The sequence below is a fragment of the Suncus etruscus genome, chromosome 16 (genome assembly GCF_024139225.1).
Source record: "Suncus etruscus isolate mSunEtr1 chromosome 16, mSunEtr1.pri.cur, whole genome shotgun sequence".
NCBI classification, from domain to species: domain Eukaryota; kingdom Metazoa; phylum Chordata; class Mammalia; order Eulipotyphla; family Soricidae; genus Suncus; species Suncus etruscus.
Window position 1 is genome coordinate 83,832,686 of NC_064863.1, and position 27,135 is coordinate 83,859,820.

At 36.1% G+C, this 27,135-nt stretch overlaps 1 protein-coding gene and 1 pseudogene across 1 annotated transcript in view; both read left to right on the forward strand.

Annotated features, from left to right (window-relative positions):
* The window catches only part of BMPR1B (bone morphogenetic protein receptor type 1B), a 185,735-nt gene that overhangs the window by 122,404 nt on the left and 36,196 nt on the right, over window positions 1–27,135 (forward strand). Inside the window, exons 3-5 of the mRNA XM_049789982.1 lie at window positions 19,615–19,717; window positions 20,446–20,548; window positions 26,259–26,355. Coding sequence (XP_049645939.1) covers window positions 19,615–19,717; window positions 20,446–20,548; window positions 26,259–26,355 — 303 coding nt within the window. The remainder of the gene's footprint in view (window positions 1–19,614; window positions 19,718–20,445; window positions 20,549–26,258; window positions 26,356–27,135) is intronic.
* Window positions 6,139–7,677, forward strand: LOC126032549 (eukaryotic translation initiation factor 5-like; annotated as a pseudogene).

A 27,135-nucleotide genomic window follows, 5' to 3' on the forward strand; every position in this document is an offset into this window, starting at 1 on the left:
ATTCACTTTGGTCACAATAAAAATTATTTTAAAAAATATATTATTTGTCATTTAAGTTTCATTTCAGGTAATTCCCTGTATTATTAAACCTTCCTGTTCTATTTCCAGATTCAATTGCAATATCCGCAAAACATCATTGCATACTCAGTTTTACCTGAAATAATGAATTTTATATGATTTTCACTTACAAATACCCTCCCTTATTTTTCTAGTACAGTCCTAGTAAGTATAACCTCAGCCTTGCCTTGCTTATTTTTCTCTGTATAATTTAGTCTGCCATACACTTTTTTTCTTAATACTTACTTGAGTTGGTCTATGATGTCATTTTTCCTTTGCCATTTTCTACCTTGTCACTGTTTCTACTCCCTCCCTCAAGTCCATTAGTTTCTAGGTTATTTTTTCCTCATTTTCAGAGTTTTTTTTTTTAATTTTTATTTTGAGTGAAGTGGATTACAAACCTTTCACAGGTTTTCAGGTACATTTAACCAGGAGCATTCCCACCACCAATGTTGTCCTCCCTCCATCCCTGTTCCCAGCATGCATCCACATCCCCCTCTTTTACCACCCAGGTTGCTAGTATAAGTGGTCCCCTCTGTGTCTAGCATGTCTGATCTTTTTTTTTTTTAAATCTCTACTGAATGTTCATACAGCTCTCTGGTCTTGGTACCCTCCATTATTTCCCCTTTAATTTGTGAGGCGAAATAAGATGGTTCAAATTATGTGGTTCTGCTTGAAGAAAAGAAATAAAATAAAATGTGGCAAAAATCAAACAAGCAAAAAATGGGAGGAGTCCTTCTAGAGGCTATAAATATCAGCTTAAGAGAAAAAAAGGGGAAAAGGGAGAAACCTAACAATAATAATAAAAATCAAACAAAAAAACTCAAAAAGTGTCACAGCAATAAAGATACCAACCACACAATAACCACGGTCCTGAAATTAAAAAAAAAAAAAAAGCACACACACACAAAAGAAAACTCATGGGGGAAAATAAACAAACAACAAACAACAACAATAGCAAAACCAAAAAATAGTTAATTTGTGCTTCTCTCTCTCTTTAGTTTCTCTTGCATAGTCACAATAAATATTGGGGAAATTAGAAAGTGAATTCCCTTGGCCTAAGTCTCAAACTCAATTTACCTGGAGGCTGCAGGAGGCAAAGTCGGATTGAGGCAGTGCTGCATAAGGGATTTCACAAAAAAAAAAGTCCTCGAAGGTCATTATTAACAGTTTTAATTATTTCTTTTTTTTTATTTTTTTTTTTGGTGTGGTTTTTGGGCCACACCTGGCATTGCTCAGGGGTTACTCCTGGCTCTCTGCTCAGAAATAGCTCCTGGCAGGCACGGGGGACCATATGGGACATCGGGATTTGAACCACCGGGATTTGGTCCTGGCTCGGCTGCTTGCAAGGCAAACACTGCTGTGCTATCTCTCCGGGCCCCAACAGTTTTAATTATTTCTTCTGAACATGAATAGAACATTGAGTGAAGATCATGAACAGTTCTTCTGAACATGGCATCTTTTGCCTATTCCTTGCTGCCAGAGACTTAACAGCACTTCTCACAAATCTGAACCACATTTGGCTTTAGAGAGGAAACAGTTGAAACCCTCGGTATGGCTTGAAGATGATCATCATTAAGTCTAGACCTGTACTTTGACTTATTGAAGTTCAATGTGGAGAATAACTTTTCACACAAATATGTGTTCCCAAAAAGGCACATGGTGCGCTTGAACATTCGGGAAAGCTCAGGGAAGCTGGGGGGGGGGGGCAATTCTCTCAAAAATTGCCCATGCATGTCAGCTTTTCCACTAATCTCCCTGAACTTGGCTTTGAGATCAGAGTTGCATTGCAGGTCTACAAGCTCCATTTGAAGCACAGGAGGGGCATCTTGCACATCAAAGGAAAAGGGATCCACAAAAACTTGGAAAGTGGCTCTGTGCTTTTTGAAGTCTGCAAATCTGTGATCAAATTCTTTCTCTAGCTTAAAAATATCATCAACATATTTCTCACCACTGAATGGTATGCCTGCATTCACAAGTTCCTTGCATGCTGGAAAATAGCAAAAGTTTGTCTGAGAGAGCTGGGATTTCCATAACACAAGTTTTCTGGAGAATGCTCTCATGTTGTCATAGGCAGCAGTGATAAGTTGCCCCCCAGGCCTTGTTACATCTTGTTTAGCACATTCAGCTTATGTGTGATGTCAACAAGAAAAGCTAAGTCCATGAGCATTTGTGATCACTCAACTCAGAAACAGCATTCCCACCCTTCTTCATGAAGGCTTTCACTTCTTCTCTCAACTCAAAAAATCTTTTCAGGACATTTCCCCTGCTGAGCCAATGTACTTCGGTGAAATAGAGCACATCTCCATATTCTGACTCCATTTTCTTTAAAAAAAGCATGGAACCTCCTGTGCTTTAAGCCCCTGGATCTGATTTGGTTGATGTATTTCACAACAACAGACATCACATTGTCACAAGGCAGGCATTTCCTGCAAAGAGCCTGCTGATGGATAATGCAGTGAAGAGCAATGACCTTCTCTACACCCTCCTCTTCAAGTTTTTTTTTTTGAATAAGTGCCACCAGTCCATTTTTCCTCCCTGTCATTGATGGCACTCGACCAGTTATTATTCCAACAAACCTCTTCCATGGCAAATCTGCATTCTCAATGGCATCACACAGATGCCAAAATATCTCATTAGCAGTTATTATTCCAACAAACCTCTTCCATAGCAAACCTGCATTCTTAATGGCATCACACAGATGCCGAAATATCTCATTAGCAGTGGTCTGGCCATGCATTGGAATTATTGTGAGCTGCGCAGTGTCTGTTATATCTGTGCCCTCATCAAGAGTAACTGGGAATGCATCAAAACATTTGGCTTTCTCACACAGTTGATGATAAATGTCACTTGACATGTCAGAAATGCATTCTGCAACAGTGTTGGCAGAAAGGCTGATTTTGCTAAACTGACCTTTCTTTTCCAGACAGATAATACTTGCAGCCTGGAACATGCACTTTTTTTTTTAACAAACTCTCCTTCTGTGAATGGTTTCCCTGTCTTAGCAATCATCCTACTAACCATGTAACTAGCTTTGACTGATGCAACATTCTCTTTGGTTGCTTTCTTGAAGAAATCTTGCTGCCTCATTAGACATGCTTTAAGACTGGCAACCCGCTTGGCTCTCTCATTTCCTTGATATTTTGCACATTCCTCAGCATGTTTAGTTGAATAATGGCATTTTAAGTTGTATTCCTTGTGCACTGCAACTTTCTCTGAGCAAATAAGACATGTGGGGATGCCTCTGTGCTCAAAAAAGAAATACTGTATCTCCCACTTTTTCCTGAAATTGTCAGTGCTCATCATCAATCTTTCTCTTCACTGTGGGCTTTGATGAAGTCATGATGAAGTATGACAAAATCTAATTCTGTAATAAACTTCTTTCCCTTCTCTCCCTTCTCTCCCTTAGGCCTCTGATAATGCAAGGGACAGTGGGCAGGAGCAGCGGAAATGACGTCTGCACTAGGCGCAAAGTATTCGCGATTATTCGCTTACTGAATATTTGCAATAAAAAATCGCATTAGTAAGAAAAATTCGCAAAAAATTGCATTAAACATTTGCATACCCCGAATAAAACTGCTCGGGGTATGTGAATTTTTAATGCAATATTTCTTACTAATGCAATTTTTATTGTGATTATTTGGTAGGCAAATAATCGCGAATACTGCGTTATTTGAAGTCTGGCCATGGGCCACAAAATGTTGTACAGAGGGCTGCAAACAGCCCGCAGGCCATGAGTTTGAACCCCTGGCCTAAGAGATACAGGGTTTCTCCACCCTTGAAGTATATTGTCATGGGAATAACTACAGATACCATACAAGTTCCTTTACTCTCCCTTTGGTCCTTTGGTGGTGTCTGGAAACTTTCTGCTCCATCAGGGATGATAAAATCCTGTCTCTGTAGCTAGAGATCTTGATTTTTGTACAGGTCAAAGGATGGAGCCTAGGGTGGAGTCTTTCTTTATGGTTCTAGGAGTTCTGTTCCATCATTTTTATTTTAATCAGTCTTCTGTAGTTAGTTTTTGCCCAATCTTAGTATGAAGCATAGAATAGAGTCTTTATGTTTCCAGAAGATTTGCTCAGTTGTAGTTGTCTCATTCAGACCTCTGTAGTTAGAGATCTTGGTTGTTGTACAGCTCATAGGCCAAGGCCTAGAGAAGGGTCTTTTTTCATTGGTCCCAGGATAAGTTCTATCCAGTCATGTTTATCACAGTCAGTCTTCTACTCTTGGTCCAAGTTGTTGCCATTTCCTTATTATAAGGAGGTCATATCAAAACTGGTGCATGTTGGTGTCAGAGCAGTATTAAGAATATCCCAGAGGAAGTTTGGTTCCTGGAGCTGTTGCGGATAACTGTGTCAGTACTATGTCTGAGATCTAGAGTTTAGGGTTGGACGGTCCCTGTCTAATCACATGGAGTCTAAATTAGGACCATATGACATATGTTCAAGGTGGAAGGTACCCCTGTATTGTAAATTATATGAGTTCCTATCCATAGTAGTTAAGAGCTTGTTTCAATATGTAAAATTTCCCCTTTTTAGTATGCCTTTGCAAGAAGAAATGGTGGTATATTATATTGCTGTTGCATTTAGGGGTGAGAGTGTCAGTCTTAGGGATCTTACACAGGGTTACAGGTGAAGAATATGATTGGAAGCCAGAGACTTCAGTGGAAGCTTTTCATAACAATGTGTTTTTAGGGCCCAGAGAGATAGCACAGTAGCATTTGCCTTGCAAGCAGCCGAGCCAGGACCATAGGTGGTTGGTTCAAATCCCGCTGTCCCATATGGTCCCCCTTGCCTTCCAGGAGCTATTTCTGAGCAGACAGCCAGGAGTAACCCCTGAGCACTGCCGGGTGTGACCCAAAAACCAAAACAAAAAAAAAATAAAAACAAAAAAACAAAAAAAATGTGTTTTTATAACAATGTGTTTTAATGTCTTAATATTACTAGATTTAAAATAACCTCTCAGCTTCTCTGTCCACAGGGGTTCTTGGATACAAAGTGTGGATACCCTAATCTGATACCTCAGTGCTCCATCACACTAGATAACATATTCAGTTTGTATTATGAAAATGTCTAGATAAAACACTCCAATATATCCTTTTTCTCTGGTTTATAGGCTCTATTAGCACCTAAAGCACATGATTATCCAGACCACTGAAACAATCAACTGCAAACTACAGGTTTACATTACAGGACCTACTACTCATTGAACATGTTTGGGCAAATTAACATTTCTTTTCTCTCTCCTTTCTTCTCTCTTGTCACTACTTTATTCTTTTTCCCTTTTCTTCTTCTACCTCTTCTTCCTCATAATCATCTTGATTAATTATTTTAACTTTATTTTTACTATATTTACCTATTTTTCTGTTCTCCGCTTACCTTTTGCTCTTTCTTCCTCTTTTACTTAAGCTATACCTAAGCTAATTATTCATCTTTATTCAACCAGTCCTAAGAGTTCAGACCCATCCTATTAGGGTCAGACCTCTAACAACAGCTTAAGAACAGATCAGTATTGTATGTTTTTATGTGGGCATGAGTACATAGAGAGAGGTTCCTCTATGAGAGTTTGTATAAAGAATGCAGAATGAGATTGGGATACCTAAGTGAAGAATTCTTTGACTTTGACTTAAGAATGAAGAAGGAGAGGTGAGTTTGGTGGAGGGCCCCGCGGCCCTCCCCACCCAGGTCACCAGGCCCCAGGCGCTGAAGGGTGTGGATGCCAGCGGTCTCTGGGACAGACCCTCCCACTGCTCTGCTGGTCCTGACTCGGCCTGTTGCTCGCTGCGCTGCCTCCCTTCCTCCTAATGCCCTTCCTTGGACTCCAGTGGCCACATTTCATCCTAGTCCTGGGCAAGCAGAGTTGGGTTTATGTCTATTTGACAAAAACGAGCTGCTGTGCAGCAATTGGTACCTGTATTGGGAAAATATAGCATACAAGCCTCAGTGGCAAATTTTTTTTCATGTCAGAGACCAAGAACTCTTGCAGTTGTTTATGTCATCCCTTCTTCTCCAGACAGAAGATACCAAAAAGTTACAATCAAAGATCTCTTTATCTTATTGATAAGGCCACTAATAAGCCAAAATGTCTGTCAACATCAACAGCAGCGTGTCAGACCAGTTCTATAGCTACAAGATGCCCCCATCTGATTGCCAAGATTGAGGGCAAAGGAAATGGAATCAAAACCGTTATAGTCAACATGGTTGACATTGCAAAGGCACTGAGTCAGCTTCCTACATATCCCACCAAATATTTTGGTTATGAGCTGGAGACCCAGTTTGATATTAAGAATGACCATTACATTGCCAATGGATCTCATGAGGCAAATAAGCTGCAAAATATGTTGGATGGATTCATTCTCTACTATCATAACCATGTGAATGAATGAGGGAACTGGAAAGCCTGTCTAGAGTACAGGTGGGGATAGGATGAGGTAGAGGGAGATTTGGGACATTGGTGGTGAAAATGTTGCATTGGTGAAAAGGGGTGTTCTTTACATGACTGAAACCTAATCACAATCATGTTTGTAATCAAGGTGTTTAAATAAAGATATTAAAAATATGTTGTATGTCCTGAGTGTGAGAATCCTGAAACAGATCTGTATGTCAATACAAAGAAGCAAACAATATGTAATTCTTGTAAAACCTGTGGCTATCGAGGCATGTTTGACGCACATCATAAACTCTGCACATTCATTCTCAAAAACCTACCTGAGAATAGTGACAGTGGTACAGGAAAGAAAGAAAAGGAAAAGATAAATAAAAAGGGCAAAGACAAAGAAAATGGTTCTGTGTCCAGCAGTGAAACACCTCCACCACTGCCATCAAATGAAATCAGTTCTCCTCCACATGCTGTGGAAGAAGAGGATAATGATGATTGGAGTGAGGATACAACTGAGGAAGCACAAAGACATAGAATGGATAAAATCAGTGACATGCAAAGGTTTTGACATTCAGTAATGTTCTGGAAAGGACTGTGGAGGAGTAGGTCAATATCCTGTTTGATTTTGTGAAGGAAAAGAAAGAAGGTATTATGGGCTCATCAGTCAAACAAATTGTTGAAGCAGAAAGACTGGATATAAAAGCCATGGGCCCTCTTTTGACTGAAGTTCTTTTTAACAAGAAAATAAGAGAACAGATTAAGAAGTATAGGTACTATTTCTTACGATTTTTGTCAGAACAATAAGAAAGCTCAGCAGTACCTTTTTCATGGGCTGGAATGTGTGGTAGCAATGCGTCAAGCTCAGCTCATTTCCAAGATCCCACATATCTTGAAGGAAATGTATGACACTCTTCTTTTGGAAGAAGAGGTTATCATTAGCTGGTGAGAAAAGACCTCTAAGAAATATGTCTCAAAAGAATTTGCCAAAGAGATTCGTGTCAAAGCAGAACCATCTATAAAATGGTTAAAGAAAGCAGAAGAAGAATCAACTGGTGATGAAGAAGATGATGAGATGACAATACTGAGGAGGTATATTCGAAGACTGCCGGGGTACCGAAAGTTGAAGCTGTGAAGTCAGACAATAAGGACAATGATATTGATATTGATGCCATTAAAGGCTGCAAATTGTTCTGCACCTTCATTGTTCTGCAACAAATATGTGCAAAAGCTAACATGGCTTAGAATCATGCTACACTTTCTACTAAAATTGTATTGCTGTGAGTGGTCTGTATTAAGCCCAATGAGACATCTAGGGAGTCCATACACATGATCAGTGAGCAGATGTAGTTTTCTTATTTATCATATGTTTCTTTTTGAAAAATTAGTGGTGGACACTTTTGGATCACATGTATACAGTTTAAAAGAAATAAAGATTTGATTTTGATCATTCTTCAAAAAGAAAAAAGAATGAAGGAGGAAAGAAGGGAATTCATAAGAACTCTCAGCTTTTTAGCAAGCTTATTGACACATGTGACTTCTGTTTCTAATTTTTATTCTAATTATTATTCTAATTCCTTTTGTTTGGGGGCCCCACACCCCCTGGTGCACCAGGGCTACTCCCAGCTGTGTGTTTGGGTGACTATGTGATTTCCTCTAATCAAGCATGCACTTGGCCTGTTGAACTGTCTTTGCTCTGAGACCACTGTACCTCTTGAAAAATGTGGTAATGTGAGTTTTCAGGCACATATCTCGACTCAGGTATCAACGTATTTACAATACACACTGTTCTTACCTGGTATTTCATTTTACATTGTATCCAACTTCTCCCATTGTTTTCAGACCTTTTAAATTCTGCAAATTATGACTTCTTCCTTACCCATAGTAGTAGTTTTTTTTCTTTTTTTTGTAAAACCACCACACTGAATAGAAAGATTTTTGTTGTTCTAGAAAGTGTAATTTAGTTGAAAGAGGCTATGAAATAAATTTCAGTTATGAGATCTTTAAATGAAACAAAGTTTCTTTTGTGACTCTCATATCTCAGAAACTAGAAGTTTAATTATACACATTTGGACATAACCAAAAGTGAATGGTGAAGGTGCTTAAAATTTACACATAGGAACCAAAACCATTGATATATTTGAGAAAAGGTAAAACTAAGATTTATCAAACAGTTTTATACTAAAAGATACAGAGTCAGACATAGTGGAAGTTTCTTAAAGACCAAAGAGTTTAGAGGAGAATTAGGGAAATTCAAAATGCTGAGTAAGAATATACAACAGAATTTGTATAAAAATTGAGCCAAGTTAAATACAGGCAGGGGTCAGTGGGGAGAAAGGGAGGAAGGAGATTTGGGACATTGGTGATGGGAATGTTGCACTGGTGAACGTGGGTGTTCTTTATATGACTGAAACCCAACTACAATCATATTTGTAATCAAGGCGTTAAAATAAAGATATTAAAAAGAACATCTTGTGTATTATAGATATTAAAGAGCAAAACATTAAATTCCTTAATATGACTATTAGAGAAGAATATGTAATACTTGAAGATAATGTAAAAAGGCATCTGTCACATTGAAAGTTAACAATTAGTGATCTTCCCTTAAGAAATTCAAAATATTGGAAGAAATGCCATGCAAACATTTCACCATCTATTCTCTGCTATTCTGAGAAATAGTAGAAACCATCTCAGCTGATAAAGAAGTAATATAGGCCTCTCTGTTGTGTACATTGGTATTTATATTCCAGATCTTTTATTTTTCCAATAAACAGAAAGTCTTAATTAGCTTAAATTGTTCCTACTGCTTAAAGTTGAATTCTAGGAATCTGTTCTAGAATAGATAAGGTTCATAGACTATGTATTTCTCAGGTCAAAGCCTGTATTTTCAGAGCCCTATGCTTCAACATCTAAATCTATGATGACTATAGTATTCTCAGTAGATGTTTAAAGAATGATGTGCTGTCCCAAAAGCCTTCAACTTTTTAGATAAATGACAAAAATCGACATAACTCAAAGGCAAGCCTAACAGTTGTACCTTTGGCTTTACATGTGAGAGAAAACTTTGACAACTTTGTCCCTTAAAATATGAAATATCTATTTTGGAATATAGATTATCTTTTAAAGCTTATTTATAAGTGACCTAAAACTATGTAACATTTCAGATCAATTAAAAATTTATACTCAGAAAAGTTGTAAGGGACAAAGATGACCATTTTGTACTAATCAAGGGATATGTACAGCAGGAAGAAATGACTCTATTAAACATATATGCGCCCAAAGAGGGACCAGCAAAGTATTTAATACAATTGTTGACAAATCTGAAAGAGGACATCAATAATAACACAATAATTGTGGGAGACCTCAACATGGCTCTGTCAACACTTGATAGGTCAACCAGACTGAAACCCAACAAAAATATACTAGCCCTGAAAAGAGAAATGAAGAAAGAGGCCTAGTAGATATATATAGGACAGTCCATCCCCAGAAACCTGGATACACATTCTTCTCCAATATACATGGGTCATTCTCCAGATAGATCACATGCTGCCACATAAAACTTACCTCCATAAAACCAAGAGGATAGAAATTTTGCTGGCTACCTTCGCTGACTACAAGGCCATGAAATTAGATGTGAACTACAAAGGGGCACAGAAGAAGAATATTAAAAACTGGAAATTAAACAGTCTGCTACAGAACAACCAGTGGATCCGAGAAGAAATCAAAGAGGAAATCAAAACTTTTCTGGAAACAAATTACAATGAAGACACAAACTGTCAGAATCTATGGAACACAGCTAAAGCATTACTGAGAGGAAAATTTATATCATTTCAAGTACACATCAGGAAGGAAGGAAGAAGGGGCATACCTGAATAGGCTAATGACACAGCTCAGAAAATTAGAAAATGATCAACAACAGGAACAAAAAATAGGGAGACGGAAGGAAACAACAAAGCTTAGAGCAGAAATCAATGAAGTAGAAACTGAAAAAACAATCCAAAAGATCAATGAAAGCAGAAGTTGGTTCTTTGAAAAAATAAACAAGATTGATAGACCATTGGCAAAACTCACAAAGATAGAGAGAGAGAAACTTGATGACCAGTATTAGAAATGAAAAGGGGGAGATCACTATAAATATTGCAGATATTCAAAGGATAATCAGAGACTACTTTGAGAAACAATGTGCCACCAAATATGAGAATCTGGAAGAAATGGATAAATTCTTGAACTACAATCTTCCACAGTTGAATAAGGAAGATGTAGCATACCTAAACACCCTCATCACTATTGAGGAGATTAAAAAAATAATCATAGATCTGCCCAAAAACAAAAGCCCAGGCCCAGATGGATTCACTAATGAATTATTTCAAACCTTTCAAGAAGGTTTCAATCCTGGTCATGCTCTTTCATGAAATTGAAAAAGTAGGTGCACTACCAAATAGCTTTTATGAAGCTAATATCTCCTTGATACCAAAACCAGACAAAGATGCTGCCAAGAAAAATTACAGACCAATATCCCTGCTGAACACAGATGCAAAGATCATCAACAAAATCCTGGCAAATAGGATCCAATGCCTCATCAAGAACATCATCACAGGGCCAGAGAGATAGCATGGAGGCAAAGCATTTGCCTTGCATGCAGAAGGACGGTGGTTCGAATCCCATATGGTCCCCCAAGCCTGCCAGGAGCGATTTCTGAGCATAGAGCCAGGTGTAAGCCCTGAGTGGGACTGGGTGTAATGACCAAAAAAAAAAAAAATCATTCACTATGATCAAGTAGGTTTCATCTCAGGAATGCAAGGATGCTTTAACATTCGTAAATCTATCAGCATAATGCACAACATCAACAACAAGAAAAATAAAAATCACATGATCACATTAATAGACACAGAGAAGCATCTAATAAGGTCAAACATCCATTCTTGATTAAAAAAAACTCTCAACAAGATGGGAATGAAAGAAACATTTCTCAGTTTAGTCAAGGCCATTTAACATAAGCCAATGGCAAATATCCTCAATGGAGAAAAACTAAAAGCCTTTCCTCTAAATTCTGGTACAAGACAGGGCTGTCCTCTCTCACCACTGCTATTCAGGATAGTACTGGAAGTACTTGATATAGCTATTAGGCAAGAAAAGATATCAAGGGATTCCATATAGGGAAGGAAGAAGATTGCAGATGACATGGTACTCTAAAAACTCTACAAAAAGCTTCTTGAAACAATAGATTTATATAGCAAGGTGGCAGGCTATAAAATTAACACGCAAAAATCAATGGCCCTTTTTATACACCAATAATAATAGGAAAGAAATGGACATAAAAATAACCAAACCCATTCACACTATTGTCACACAAATTCAAATATCTTGGAGTCAACTTGACTAAAGATGTGAAGGACCAATAGAAAGAAAACTATAACACCCTGCTTCAAGAAATAAGAGGACACATGGAAATGGAAACACATACCCTGCTCATGAGCAGGATTAACATCATTAAAATGGCAATACTCCCCAAAGCATTTTACAGATTTAATGCTATTCTTCTAAAGATATCCATGACATTCTTCAAAGAAGTGGATGAAACACTTCTGAAATTTATTTGTAACAATAAACACCCTCGAATAGCTAAAGCACTCCATGGGAAAATAAATATTGGAGGCATCACTTTCCCCAAGTTTAAACAGTATTACAAAGCAATATCAAAAACAGCCTGGTATTAGAATAAAGACAGACTCTCAAATCAGTGTAATATGCTTGAGTACAAAGAGAATGTTCTCCAATCATATAATCACCTAATTTTTGATAAAGGAGAAAAAAATCCTAAATGGATCAGGGAAAGCCTCTTCAACAAGTGGTGTTGGCACAACTGATTAGCCATTTGCAAAAAAGCTAACTTAGACCCCCAGTTAAAATCTTGTATGAAGGTAAAATCCAAATGATTTAAACATCTTGATATCAGACCTGAAACCTTAAGGTATAAAGAACAACATATAGGTAAAACACTTCATGACATTGAGACTAAAGTAATCATCAAGGAGGAAACTTTACTCTCCAAACAAGTGGAAACCAAGATAAACAGATGGGAATATATTAAGCTGAGGGGCTTCTGCACCTTAATGGATACAATGCCCAGGATACAAGAGCCATCCACTGAGTGGGAGAAACTATTCACTCAATACCCATCAGATAAGAGGCTAATATCTAAATATACAAGGCACTGACAGAACTTTACAAGAAATAAACATCTAACCCCATCAAATAATGGGGAGAAGAAATGAACAGACACTTTGATAAAGAAGAAATACAAATGGCCAAAAGACACACAAAAAAGTTCCACAAGCATTAATCATCAGGGAGATGCAAATCAAAACAACTATGAGGTGCCATCTCATGCCACAAAGATTGGTACATATCACAAAGAATGAGACAAGCAGTGCTGGTGAGGATGTGGAGAGAAAGGAACTCTTATTCACTACTGATGGGAATGCTGTCTAATTGAACTTTTATGGAAAGCTATATGGAGATTTCTCTAAAAACTGGAAATTGCGCTCCCATATGATCCAACTATTCCATTCATAGGGATATACCCTAGGAACACAAAAAATACAATACGAAAATCCCTTCCTCACACCTATATTCATTGCAGTGCTATTTACAATAGCCAGACTCTGGAAACAACCAAGATGCCCTTCAACAGATAAATAGCTAAAGAAACTGTGGTACATATACAGAGTGGAATATTATGCAGTCATCAGGAGAGATGAAGTCATGAAATTTTCCTATACATGGATGTAAATGCAATCTATTTTTGCTTGAGTGAAATAAGTCAGAGGGAAGAGGGATAGCACAGAGTAGTCTCACTCAATCTATGTGTTTCAATGAAAAATAAAAGACAACAATTGCCCCAGACAACAACCAATGAGGGACTGATTCTTTTTTCTTTCATCTTCTCTATCTTCTTCTTATACTTTCCTTTCTTTCTATTCTTTCTTTCTTTCCCTTCTTCTTTCTTTCCTTCCCTTTCTTCTTCCTTTCTTCATTCATCTTCTTTCTTTCTTTCTCTTTCTTTCTTCACTTTCTTTCTTTCTTCTTCTTCTTCTTTCTTCTTATCTTTCATTCTTCTTTCATTCTTTCTTTCTTTCTTTCTTCTTTCTTCTCTTCTTTTTTTTTGCAATAATCTTTAGAGACAGAGAGGAGGGATGGAAGGTTCACCTTACATACATAAGCTCACCACAAAGAGTATTGCGTGCAGTTAGAGAAATAACTACACTGAGAACTATCATAACAATGTGAATGAATGAGGGAAGTGGAAAGCCTGTCTAGAGTACAGGCAGGGATGGGATAGGGAGGAGGGAGATTTTGGACATTGATGGTGGGAATGTTGCACCGGTGAAGGAGGGTGTTCTTTACATGACTGAAACCCAATTACAATCATATTTGTAATCGAGGTGTTAAATAAGAATTTTAATAAAATGTTTAATCTATGTATTCAATAATTATTAGTTTTTTCAATACTAGCTTAAATTTTGCTATCACTCTGATCATGGATAATAAAGATTTTAAAACTAATTCTGTACATTTTTATAGTTATAAAAATCTCAACTAATTGAGTAGAAACTTATATTATCTTATATGAACTTACATTATCCTTTCTCAACTCTAGATGTTTTGTTTTTTAACCTTTGAATCAGAAATATAGAGTGCCTTCAAAAATATCCTGTTAATGCAATTTAAGATTAAATAAAGTTGATTTTTCATCATCCCACAACTAATAAAACAGTTGAAGTCCAGAATGCAGTTTATAAATTTGTTTGATCAGACACAGAATAATCTAACTTTGCAGAGTCAGCATACCATTCCACATAGCATTGTTAGATTCCTTGCAACTGATCCCTTAGTTCCAGGCAGGCCCTTGCCTTTCTGCCAGTAACTATTCTTCTGCAACCTCCTGCAACATTTTTAAAGGTAGTGAGTTCCCTGAGAATTTCTTTAGAAAGACCAGACAAGTTACTTTCAATTTCCTTTAAAGTTATTTAAAATTATTTTAAAGGGTTATTATTAGGAACCGGATTGATAGTGCATCAGATGAGGCACTTTCTTTGCATGCAGCTGACCCAGTTTTCATCCCTGGGACTATATGTAGTCAGTCCTCTAAGCTTTTCTAGGAAAAATCCCTGAGAACCAGTAGGTGCAGCCCTAAAGCCAAAGTAACAATAATATTTATAATAATAAATGACTCTTTTTGTGGTGGTTGTGTTATGATCCCAGAATCTGGCATGTATAAAGCCCGTACTCTGTCTACTACTTGAACCACATCCCTGGCCTTAACTGTAATTATTCATCCAAATCTTCTTGTTAGCATGTTCAACACTGGCAATTATGAAACAAGTCCCTATAGGAAATTTCAAAACTAAGTTTAAGTGTGACAACTCAACAGCATAAAGTTCAGCAAAGCTTACCTAAAAATAAATTGCCTTCTGACATCCAACAGTCTTGGCTGAGTCAAGGTGTCATAGATTGGGTGACTCTGGATTGTCGCTTTACTCACATCTGTACTTACTTGAGAGTTCAAAGTTCTCAAGTAATTCTTAAACTCCTTTAATTGCACATCTATTTTCTGCTTAATATTCCTTACTAACTAGCAATTTCAATGATAATTATATTTATGTTTTTGCTTCTTTGAAAATATATACATTTAAAATAATTCACATATTTTTATGTTCTGAATTTACATTTCATGGTATATTTAATTTTTCCAGGTTTTCTCCTCTCTATCCTTATTTGTGCTAATTTTTTGGTATTTGGCCACTCTTGGTAGTGCCCACAGTTTCCTTTTGTGCTCAGGAATGTACTGGCAGTGCTTGAAGAGCAATATGGGGTGCTGGGGACTGAAGAGGGTTCAGCCATGGGCAGCAAGCACCATAAACTCTGTGCTATTTCTCTGGTCTCTTTTTAATATTTTTAACTTCTACCTTTTTATAAATAAATAAAATATTTTGCTTATATTCTTTTTTTAAGAAGACTCAATCAGGATTTGCTTACTTTTTGCTCTATTTTAAGGATCACTTCAATGATAATCAGGGTATCATATTGAATCTGGTACTTGAACCTGGATCAATTGAATCTGATCCCATGCAGAAAGGCCTCTTAATTGATGTACTACTTTTACAACCCAGTAAAAATAATTTTGAAGTCTTGAATTTAATCTATCTGATTTGTGGTTCGTTTTTTTTTTTTTTTTGCTTTGTGTGTGTGTGTGTGTGTGTGTGTTTTGAGCCAACACCTGGAAGTACTCAGGGCTTATTCTTGTCACTGAACTCAGGGGACATTGACTAGTTTTCTCTAAACATTTTTTATTTGTATAAATTATGTAAAAGTTCATTTCCATATGCTTATTTTTATTTTCAAAATATGCATATTTTGAATAAGGAAAACCTTGACTATGGAGAAATCAGTTTTAGTAGTATATCAACTTTTCTAGCCTATATTTGTTCCTAATATTTAAACTGTAATTCATACTACATAATAATTAAAATGACTATATATTAAAACTACTGATTTTTTTATTAGTGAGAAATAATGTATTGTTTAATTTGTAGGATAGGGATAAAAATAATAACATGGATACTATGTACTTAAATTGTTTAATTGATTGCAACTTTATTTATTTTAGTTTTTACATGATTAAGATTTTATAGTAATTTCAGTAAATGGTCTTAAAGCCAAGAAGAATTCAGAGCATGAGTCATTCAGAGCTATTCTTTATTCCACCACAACAGTTATGCATGTAAACTTAGTTTAACAAATATATTTATTATTGACACTTCCTAGGCATTTATTAGTTTGTTGAACTTCGCTGTGATAGTAAACTTTGCTGAGAGAATAAACTGAGGCATTTGAGATCAGTGGAGGCTTATCAACAAAGTAAACATTTCTAAGGGTGTTGATAATTGTAGGGCTAATGTAGTACATTACTAAACAGAAGAGAAAAACCCACAAAACACTGCCCAAAGCTTTGTTCTCCGGACCATTTAGGTCTATGTTGTCATATTTGTCTTGGATGATGTGATTCCCCAAAGAGGATCTAGGATTGTTTAGTGCATTATTTATTATCATGTGCAGTAGTGGTTTTATTGCATTGAGAATTTGCTGGCATCATGCAAACTTGCAAAACCAGAATTGCCTCCATGTATTCTGTACATAATAGAACTTGTTTTTCATTTCTATTCCCCGAAGAGGAAATACAAAATATGGCAATATGAATCAAACTCTCTAATTAATGCTATAATTCCTTTAACCATTTATTTTGAGAAATTTTATTTCTATTAGACACTTGAATTTTCCTCATATGTAAATAGAAATCTTTCTAATTACTAAGAGAACTCGATGTGTAGAATAAGTGAAAGTAATTTTGGGCCACACCCAGTGTTGCTCCTGGCCCAGTGCGCAGGGATCATTTCTGATGATGCTTTGAGACACAAAGCAGTGCCAGTTCAGCTGCATGAAAGGCAAATTATTTGCCCACTGTACTAGTTCTCCATTAAAGTGCTTTATAATTTTTTCTGGGTTTTTTTGTTTTATTTTTTGTTTTTTTGTTTTTGGGTCACACCTGGCAGCACTCAGGGATTCCTCCTGGCTCTATGCTCAGAAATCGCTCCTGGCAGGCTCGAGGGACCATATGGAATGCCGGGATTTGAACCACCGTCCTTCTGCATACAAGGCAATCTCCCTACCTCCATGCTATCTCTCTGACCCCGGCTTTATAACTTTTTCATATTTTATTAAAATAATTGTGATTTACAAAGTTCTTAGCTGGGTTTCAGACCTATAATTTTTCAGGGACAATCCCACCACCAGTGTTGACCTTCCTCCACAAATGTTCCCAATGTCCCTCCCATGCCACCTCCCCTAGTCTGCCAGCAATAACAGGCCCATTTTAGGTTTTATTGTTAAAGTTTAGGTCTCATGATTTCATTATTTTATCTTTGAATTGGATATCTATTTTTGTCCTTTTTTTAAAACTACCAATGTTCTTGAGACCTCTTGGCCCCTGTCTCCCATCCTTTCACATTTGTGTTTCTCCTCCTCCACTTAAATTTTTTTTTCTCTTTGCTATACTCTGGGATCAAAACAACTTGTTGAAGTAGTTCTAGAAAACTCACATTTAAACCATTGCATATCTTCATGCAGTTATTATAAATACCACATGTAAGTTAACTTCATAAACATAATATCTTCCAGTTCTATGCATGTTTCAGCAAATGTCATGATTCATCATTCCTTAGCTATGTAGTATTGCATTATATGTATGTATCACATCTTCATGGTCCAATCATCCGTATTCGACATTTAGGTTTATTCAAAGTCTTAGCTATTAAACTGAGTTGCTGCAATGAATAGCAGTGTACATACATCTTTTTGGGCCAGTCTTTTTCTGTACTGGGGATAGATATCCAAGAAGGATTGCTGAGTCATATGGCAGATGGATTTTGAGTTTGCAGGGAAGCCTCTATACTGGTTTTCAGAGAGATTGGACCAGGCAGTATTCCCACTAGTCGATGAAAGAACCTTTCTTACCACATCCCCACCAACAGATTATTTCAGTATTTTTGATATGTACTATACTCACTGGTGTATTATGGTATTTCATTGTTGTCTTGATCTGGATATCCCAAATGATAAACTATGATGAACATTTTTTCATGTGCCTGTTGGCCATCTCTTGGTCTTCCTCAGAGTACTATCTGTTCCTTTCCCCTCCCCATTTTGAGGGGATTTTATTAAGGTTTTGTAAGGGTAACCTTTGTAAGTGTTTTGTATACCCTAGATATCAAACCTTTATGTGATGTATCAGTGTACATATTTTCTTTCACTAAGTTAGCTCTCTTTTCACTTGCTCATTTTTTTGCCATATAGAAACTTTTTAGTTTGATCTAGTCCCATTTTTTCAGATTTTATTCTACAGTTCTTACCTTTGGCATCCTATCACTGAAGATTCCTTTGAAGTCTAAGTCTCAGAGTGTTCTACCTATTTTCTAAGTGAACTTTATGGATTCAAGTCTAATCTCAAGGTCTTTGACCCACTTTGAATTGACTTTTCTGTAAGGTGTGAGATATGGATTGATCTTGTATTTCTTACACTTGGTTATCCAATTGTTTGAATACCATTTTTTGGAGAGACTATCTTTATTTTATTTCAAGTTCTTGTCTCCTATGTCAAAGATCAATTGACCTTATACTTGAGGTTTGTCTTTTGATATTCTTTAATCCAGAAAAACTTTTTAAATAAAATGATGTTTCTTTGTTTTCCAACATTGTATTAAAAGGCTTACTAATGTTGCCTATCCTTACCCCATTCCCAACTTAAGCCCAGAGCACTTCCAAAAAACTTAGTGCCCTGATATAATGGGCCAACTAAGAGGCAGAGGCATCAAATAATAGAACTGGAGTCACCTCAGTAATGCTGTATTGATGCCAATTTATCTTATAAATTTTTATTCATTGAAATTCTGTGATTTTCAGTTCTATTAGTAATGGTTTCTTATGCAAATAGTTCCAACACTTACACCCATCAGTAGTGTCCCACTTCAATCTCTTAAGGATTCCCAACAAGCTTACCAAAGGCCCCTTCAACTCACTTCTCCCATGGTGTCTCCTTTGGATTTTTGATGCTACCTTGCTGTTTATTCATAAGCTCCACATATGAAACAAGTGTTGATTATAATTTATACCCTTCTGAGTTCATGTGCTTAGAAGATATGAATTTATTTTGCTATTTCAGAGCAAGTAGAACCAAAAATGACATTTTCAGGCAGGTAATTACCTCTGCTGGTAATTCACTGCTGGTAATTCTGCTGGTAAGTCTAGTCTTACAGAAATCATGAGCACTAGCTAAGCCACAGTTTTCTCCAATAGAAGGAAAGAGTATTAACAATGCTTTCTTTACAAAACAATTTAAAGAAAAACATGTGAAGTATCAAAAATACTTTCAGAAATTGGTATTCAGAATTGGTGCATACAATTGAATGAAAATTTTGCTTCCTTTTTCTTGCATTTTTTTTTAAATATAGAAGATATTGCCTAATGTTTTGTGGTAAGTAAATAGTAAATCCACTTTGATTAAAGGAAGCTTCAGGGTTCTTGAAACTTGTACTAATGATGGCCTTTACCTTGTGTGGTCTTTAGCACAGATGGATATTGTTTCACAATGATCGAAGAAGATGATTCTGGGATGCCTGTGGTTACCTCGGGATGCCTTGGATTAGAAGGTTCAGATTTTCAGTGTAGGGTAAGAGAGAAAACTTCATTTTACTTTGGAAACTCTCATTGACTTGATTTTAGATAGGTTTTAAGCATAATAAATATGAGGGGTTTTTTGGCCTAACCTATTCTAGTAATATGCAAAGCCATTTTAGAATTCCGATTCAGCCAATACATCATTTGAAATAAAATATGATCTCTACTTTGAAATTGACTTCTTGTTTTGTGACCAATTATATTGTTTTTCTCAAATTCCAATTAAGTTGTACTCATAATGCCAAGTCTTCTTTCATTTAGACTATGCATATTTGTTATTGTAAAATAGTAACTTTTATGAAATACAAATATTATTAAGATGATATGTAATGAAGATGAAAAAAATGCCTAATAGAAAAAAAACCCTTATCTAAGAAGTTTGAGTAAAACTTTCAATTTAATTTTATTATGATTGTTTTATTTTTGTGAGGGCTACACAAAACCAAATCGGTACTGAAGGACAGTGGTACTTAGACTAGGTGGTATTGAGGGACAATCAGTCACTCCCAACAGAGCTGGTAAGCGAGTCATGAAGTAAAAAGGGTAAGCTCATTTGACACATGTCAAACCTGTGCTCTATCATTTGAACCTTGTCTTTGGTCCTCAACTCATTGGAATTTTACCAAGTCCTCTTTAATAGTTGCTAATTTCTCAAGTTTCAAATGTGACCTTGAAAAATAACAGGAATTCACTTACTGAACTATTTGGGTTCAATTTTAGGACACCCCCATTCCTCACCAAAGAAGGTCCATTGAGTGCTGCACAGAGAGAAATGAGTGTAATAAAGACCTACACCCTACATTGCCTCCGCTGAAGAATAGAGGTGAGCAGAATACGAAATAAAATGAAAATCTAAGCTATTCTCTTAGTTCTAAGTAAATAGCCTTGAAGCATTTCCGAATGCTGGGCCAGAGAATTGTGGCAAGATGGCAGAATAAAACTGTTAGTTATAGACAGGCAGAGGTAGTTCTTAGGAACATATTATCTGTCACTCCTCTCCTAGATGGCATTTAACCTCTTTCTACTTCCCTGAAGCACAAGATAGATTCTAGAATTTAGCACATGCTTCCAGAAGGGAGAGGAGTTGACCTTTGATGCTTATCCCAGTATTGTTCAGAAAAACTGCACTCATATATGCTATCTGACTGCACCTATTTTAAAAATAGGAATTAAAGCAGATTATTGACTTATGACATTTCATTTAATTATTGTGAAAGTAATTACTGTTTTCCCACAAATAATTCCTACTGCTAAAATGGAAAGAATATAAAGAGAACTAAATTTTACGATTTATATGTTTGTGTTACTTGTTTAGAAAAGATAGAGGATTGTATTCTCTTGCCTTTTTGAAAAGCAGCTCCTGTACTTCACCTAAATAAATGATCTGCAATTTGTCAGATCTCCAATTGTTACTGAAGTCATGATTGGATTTCTAGTTGAAGAAGAGAAAATCGCCCCAGAAAATTATATAATGGCCTTTCATGGTTTGAATATTAATAATGTTTTTTTTCCTATCTCAGAATAGCCTATATGATTTACTTATAATTTTTATACATTCGATGTAATGGTTTAATAGTCAACAGGCTAATGAGGGAATGGAGAATGATGGAGGTCTATAATGGTGGATGAGTCCCAGGTTCTTTAATATTTTTTATTCTTTGGGTTTTTGGTTTTTTGGGCCACACTCAGTGACACTCAGGGGTTACTCCTGGCTAACTGCTCAGAAATCGCTCCTGGCTTGGGGGACCATATAGGACACTGGGGGATTGAACAGCGATTCGTCCTAGGCTAGCGCGGGCAAGGAAGATGCCTTACTCCTTGCGCCACTGGTCAGGCCCCAAGGTTCTCCAGTAATTTTTAGGATAAAAATAAAAGTGCATCGGTGTTCACTTTACAAACAGGTGATCAGGATTCAATCCCCGGAATCCCATATAGTCCCTCAAGAACTGCCAGGAGTAATTCCTGAGTGCAAAGGCTAGACACCACCAGGTGTAGCCAAAAAAATAAAGAAAGAAAAACAACAACAACAAAAAAATCAAAATACTGACATTAATTACCCAACACTCAAAATTTGTAACAAATAAGAGAGCGAAAGCTTTATTGAAAAGAAGAAAAGGGGGGAAAGGGTCCAGGGGAAGGGTGTTAGAAAGAGAAAACCTTGACTGGACAATGTCTACAGTTCTTTAGAAGTAAGGCTATTATCGATCCTTCTATGGTGAAGCTAGCGGGTTGGCTCAAGCTTGACTGAAAATTCTTGTCTGTGTTCTAAGGACTTTTCTAAGTGAGGCCTCCTCAGCCAGGGCTTTGGGGATGGATGTTGCTGACATTCTATCACTTTATAATCTGGCCCTGTTAAGAGTTCACTTGCTAGTTTTTGTTAGAGACCTCAAGAATCTTTGCAAGCTCCACCACTGTACTGCTAAAAAGAACAGGATGCAGAGTACTGAATTTGAAATAGTGGAAGACTGAAATTAGAAACTAGGAGTTTCTCCTAGTGCCCGTCAAAAGGAGAGTTGAGGATTTCTGCTGGCAAGTTGCAAGGAAGAACTTTTCTTTTAAAACTTGTTGATAAGAATCCAGAAACAGATTTAAAAATTTTTTTTTTGTTGTTCTCAACAACAAGCCCTCTGCTAGGGTATACTACTGGCTCTATATCCAGTGATCACTCCTGGTGAGCTCAGGGAATCATCTGCACTGCCAGTAATTAAACCCAATTTGACTGAGTGCAAAGCAAGCACCTTACCTACTGTATTGGCCCCTGAAGAGAATTTTTACTTTCAAGATTAGCACACTAGGGGGCAAGAGAGAAACATATAAACCATTATCAACTTTAAAAGTGTTCCAACAGCAGAGCTAGATTATAAAACATACTAAGGATATGAGGAGGAAGGTGAATAGTTAACTCTAAACTGGGAGAATGTCAAAAATACTTCAAAGAAGTGTTAGTTGTACAAGACTTAAAGGTTGAAAAGAAGATTGCTACGTGGGTTAGGCAAGAAAAATTTCTAATATAAGCTGAGTGCTATGTTATGTAATACATTAATTAAGCCTTTTCCCCCTCAAAACACTATATGAGTTACTTAGGCATAATATCCCCATTTGAAGATGCAAACGCATTGCAGCACAAATGGATTCACTTTCTTTCAATCAGGCAGACTGTGATTAGCAGTAATTCTAAAGAAGGGCAATAATACATCCTTTTGAGATATACCTTTACAGAATAAAACTATGAATCAGCCTGACTAGTAGAAAAAGTTATATAATTAAGTAGTATAAAGTCTTACATTCAAACTGGGTCCTGTACTAGCAGTGTCAGCATCTTGCAGTTTATTAAAATTGCAGAACCTCATGTTCTCTTTCAAGTTAAATTTAGACTAAATTTTGATTTATGTTGCTAATCTCCATTTTGAACAATATTTTAAGTAATGTATATGCGAAATAAAGTTTAAACAATATATTGAGTAAGTAAGCAAAGTAGTCTACTATCTGTGACAATAGATCTTATCATGTATATGACGTTTGCTGCCACTTGACTTCAGTACTGTTGGAAGTCGGATTGTCCTGGAGATGAATCACTATAAAAGTTCTAAATGTTTACTCTTAGTTGGCGATGTTTCTTTATGAACCAGTTGTAAAAGGTAGGCAGTATATAATGTTTTGAAGGTAGTCTATTATATTTTGAATAGGGAAAATACATCAGGGAATAGAGGAGGAAAGGGAAGAAATTATTGCTGTGGTATGAAAAGATCAACGTGTGGGGCTAATTACAAAGGAATTTTTATAAGTTCCCGTCATCTTTGAAAATCATGTGAGTTTACTGAATGAGCAAAGGAGTAAGAGAAATGCACAGGCAAGTAGACATGGATGCTAATTCAAACCCTTCAACAGTGAAGGGCTTGCTATTTAATTTGGAGTGGACTGTAGATGATATTTCCTTGACAAGGCTGACCACTTTCCTTTGCACTGGGTCTCTACAGTCTGAGCTTATTATTAAAATGACGACACAAGTAAAGCATGCTATTCTCATATATGACATGCATTGTTCTGTACAGTTTACAATTTATCTGCAGTCCAAGTGCTTTGCTTCGTTTGGCTATCCAACATAAGCTCTTTCCAGTGACAATGTTTGCACCTATATTTGCCATGGTGTTTGTCCACCTGTGTGTGCAGAAATGTGCATTTTTCTTTCACTAATGAAGAATTTGTAGACTTTGAGTTTAATATTAACTTTCCCGATTATGTGAGGGAAGAGGAATGAAAGCAACTGTTCCTGGAACAATATATTATAAAATACTGTAGCTTTATTCTAAAACCCTGCAACTGAATTTCAATAGTTTTTAAGTAGTACTTTTCAGACAATGAATGTGTTCATCAGACAAGATTCCTTTTGGTGTGGATGCCCTAGTGAATCTTTGACTGTGGTATAGTGGCTCATGTTCCTAAGATGCTTTTTTTTTTTTTTTACCATTAATAATGTTTTTGAGAGAGCAGGAGTGATAGCAAAGCGGGGACAGCATTTGCTTGGCATGTTGCTGACCTGGGTTCAATCCCTGGCATTCCATGTGGTCTTCCAAACTTGACAGGAGGGATTTCTGAACACAGAGCCAGGAATAACCCCTGAGCGCTGCTGGGTGTGGCCCAAAAGCTTAAAAACAACAACAACAACAACAACAAACACCCAAAGCCTAATTTTACCTAAAATCTCATTTAATAAAATATTCTTAAAATTACATCTGAACATAATTCATATTATAAAGAAATATATAATGCCCTCCCATTTTTCCCCTTGGGCTAAAATTTACAGAACATAAATTTACCTTTTTAAGTGTACAGTAAGTGGAATTAAATACACTCATTATGCAGTGCGTTCATATCTATATTCATCTGCAGTCTTCCCTTCATATGGTAAAACTGAAATTCTCTACCATCCAACAGTACCTTCCCAATTTACCTTCCTTCCACTCCTTGGGAACCAAATGTCTACATTTTGTTTTGAATTGTTCCATCTATCTCATATAAGTCAGATCATAGGATATATACCTTTTTGTTACTTGTGTTACAGCTTCCTTGAATTAACATAAAGCCCTCAGTTTCATTCCTATGGTAGCATGTCAGAATTTCTTTATAGTTTAAGGCTGAATACTGTGCGTGTATGCATGTGCATTTACTAGTAAACTATATGGGATACTGCAGTGTAATTTTATTTGATAGTGAGGTCATACTGATTCATTGTAGTTACTTGGCACTTTATTCTTTATATTTCATTCTTTAGGAAAATAATGCTATTGTTAAATGAAAAAGTATTTTAGTTGTGTCAAGGTAACCAGCCAAAATAATCAGGTGGCCATCTAGTAAAACAAAGGCAGCAGAGTTGAGGAAAAACTTGTTAATTTTGATCATGGTCATAAATTCAAGTAATTTTTTGTAAAAAAAACTAAATAATGATGACCACTGTGTGTGATGTATGTGTGAGGTCCACGAACCATGTACTAGCAGCATACACACATATGCTCTTACATACATGCACACAAAAATCTTACTAATTCTGCTATTACTCTATAGTTTCTCTGATTTTATATATTCAAAACATATTTTAGAGAGCATCTGAGTATCATAAATCATGTGGGATGATTGCATAGGAATAAAATAATTTGAATGAAAATGTCTAGGCATAAAGTTAATAAATATGTATATATAAAGCTGATTCATTTTTATATATAGGAATTTTTAAAAATAATGCTATAAAATATTTATTCATGAAAAACTTGTATGAAAGTAAATCATATTGAAGGCTTTTTTTATAAAAATATATTTCTCTGACAATACAATCCTTTTTTTTTTTTGTTTTTTTGTTTTTTTGTTTTTTTGGGTCAGACCCAGCAGTGCTCAGGGGTTTCTCCTGGCTCTACACTCAGAAATCGCACCTGGCAGGCTCGGGGGACCATATGGGATGCCGGGATTCAAAGCACCAACCTTCTGCATGCAAGGCAAATGCCTTACTTCCATGCTATTTCTCCGGCCCCACAATACAATCCTTTTAAAGTGATACATTTATGGAAATTATGTTACTTAAATGTGAAACACATTTCTATTTAGGTAATGTCCACACATTTATTCTTGATTTGAAGTCATATAGGGACCCCTTTGTTTAGATCCATATTAAGATACTTTTGGCTTATATATATATGCATATATATATATATATATATATATATAGAGAGAGAGAGAGAGAGAGAGCCCGTAAACTTTATAAGGCAAATCTATAAACTTATAAGGTATATCTGATCTACTTTCTTTTCTTTATATTTTATATCCTATATCAGTCATATTCTTTCAAGAAAATTAAAATGTCTGATATTGAAACAAGAACCTATATGGCATAGATTCATGCTAATAAACATTGTATTTGATTTTGAGTAGAAAGAGCATATGTCATCTTGCATATGGAACATAGGAACATTTTAGGTTAGAACTGGCTCCTATTGTAGGTGTATGGTCCATTATATGACTCTTTGCTTTCTTCTTAATTTCAGATTTTATTGATGGACCTGTTCATCACAAAGCTTTACTCATATCTGTGACTGTCTGTAGTTTGCTCTTCGTTCTTATCATTTTGTTTTGTTATTTCAGGTAAGTTTTTGACATATAGATGAAGAATTTTTGGTTTATGATGTTTTATTTTGGGAAGAGAGAGGTATGGTCCACCACACCTGGGGCTCTCAGGGATTACTCCTGGCTCGGTGTTCAGAAATTGTTCCTCGCAGGCTCGGTGGACCATATGGGATGTCGGAGATCAAACCCAGGTATCTCCTGGTCAACAACATGCAAGGCAAACACCCTACTACTGTGCTATCACTCCAGCCCTATAATGTTTTCTTTATACTATTTTACCCTTGACTTTTTCTTCACAACTTTGATTGACCATATTATATTTTTAATTTTATTATAATTCGAATTCTTTATAATAATTTTAATAATTATAATAAAATTATAAGCATATAACTCATGTTATCTGTTGCTATTTCCTTTGCTCCTTCAGATGTCAGAACCACCCAGAATTTCATCCTTAGCGAAAGCAGGTTAGTTAGGTTATTCAGAAATTCTTTCTTACTGAGGTTTGACTCTAAATATAAAAGCAATTCTGTCCAACTTAGAATATCTCTTCTATTTTTTATTTTTTGAATTAACGTTTTTCTCTACATATTGGAAAATTCTAAGGATAATGTATATAAACTAATATTGAAAATAAGATCAGTTAAAGTATGGCAGTTACAAATTATTTACAACCACTAAAACAAAAATTATTTTCTAGTTTGCAAAATAATAAAGAACTTTAAATGTATGCCATATGGAGCCAAACAGATAGTACTGCGATTAATATACTTGCATTGTATACAACCTATCCTGGTT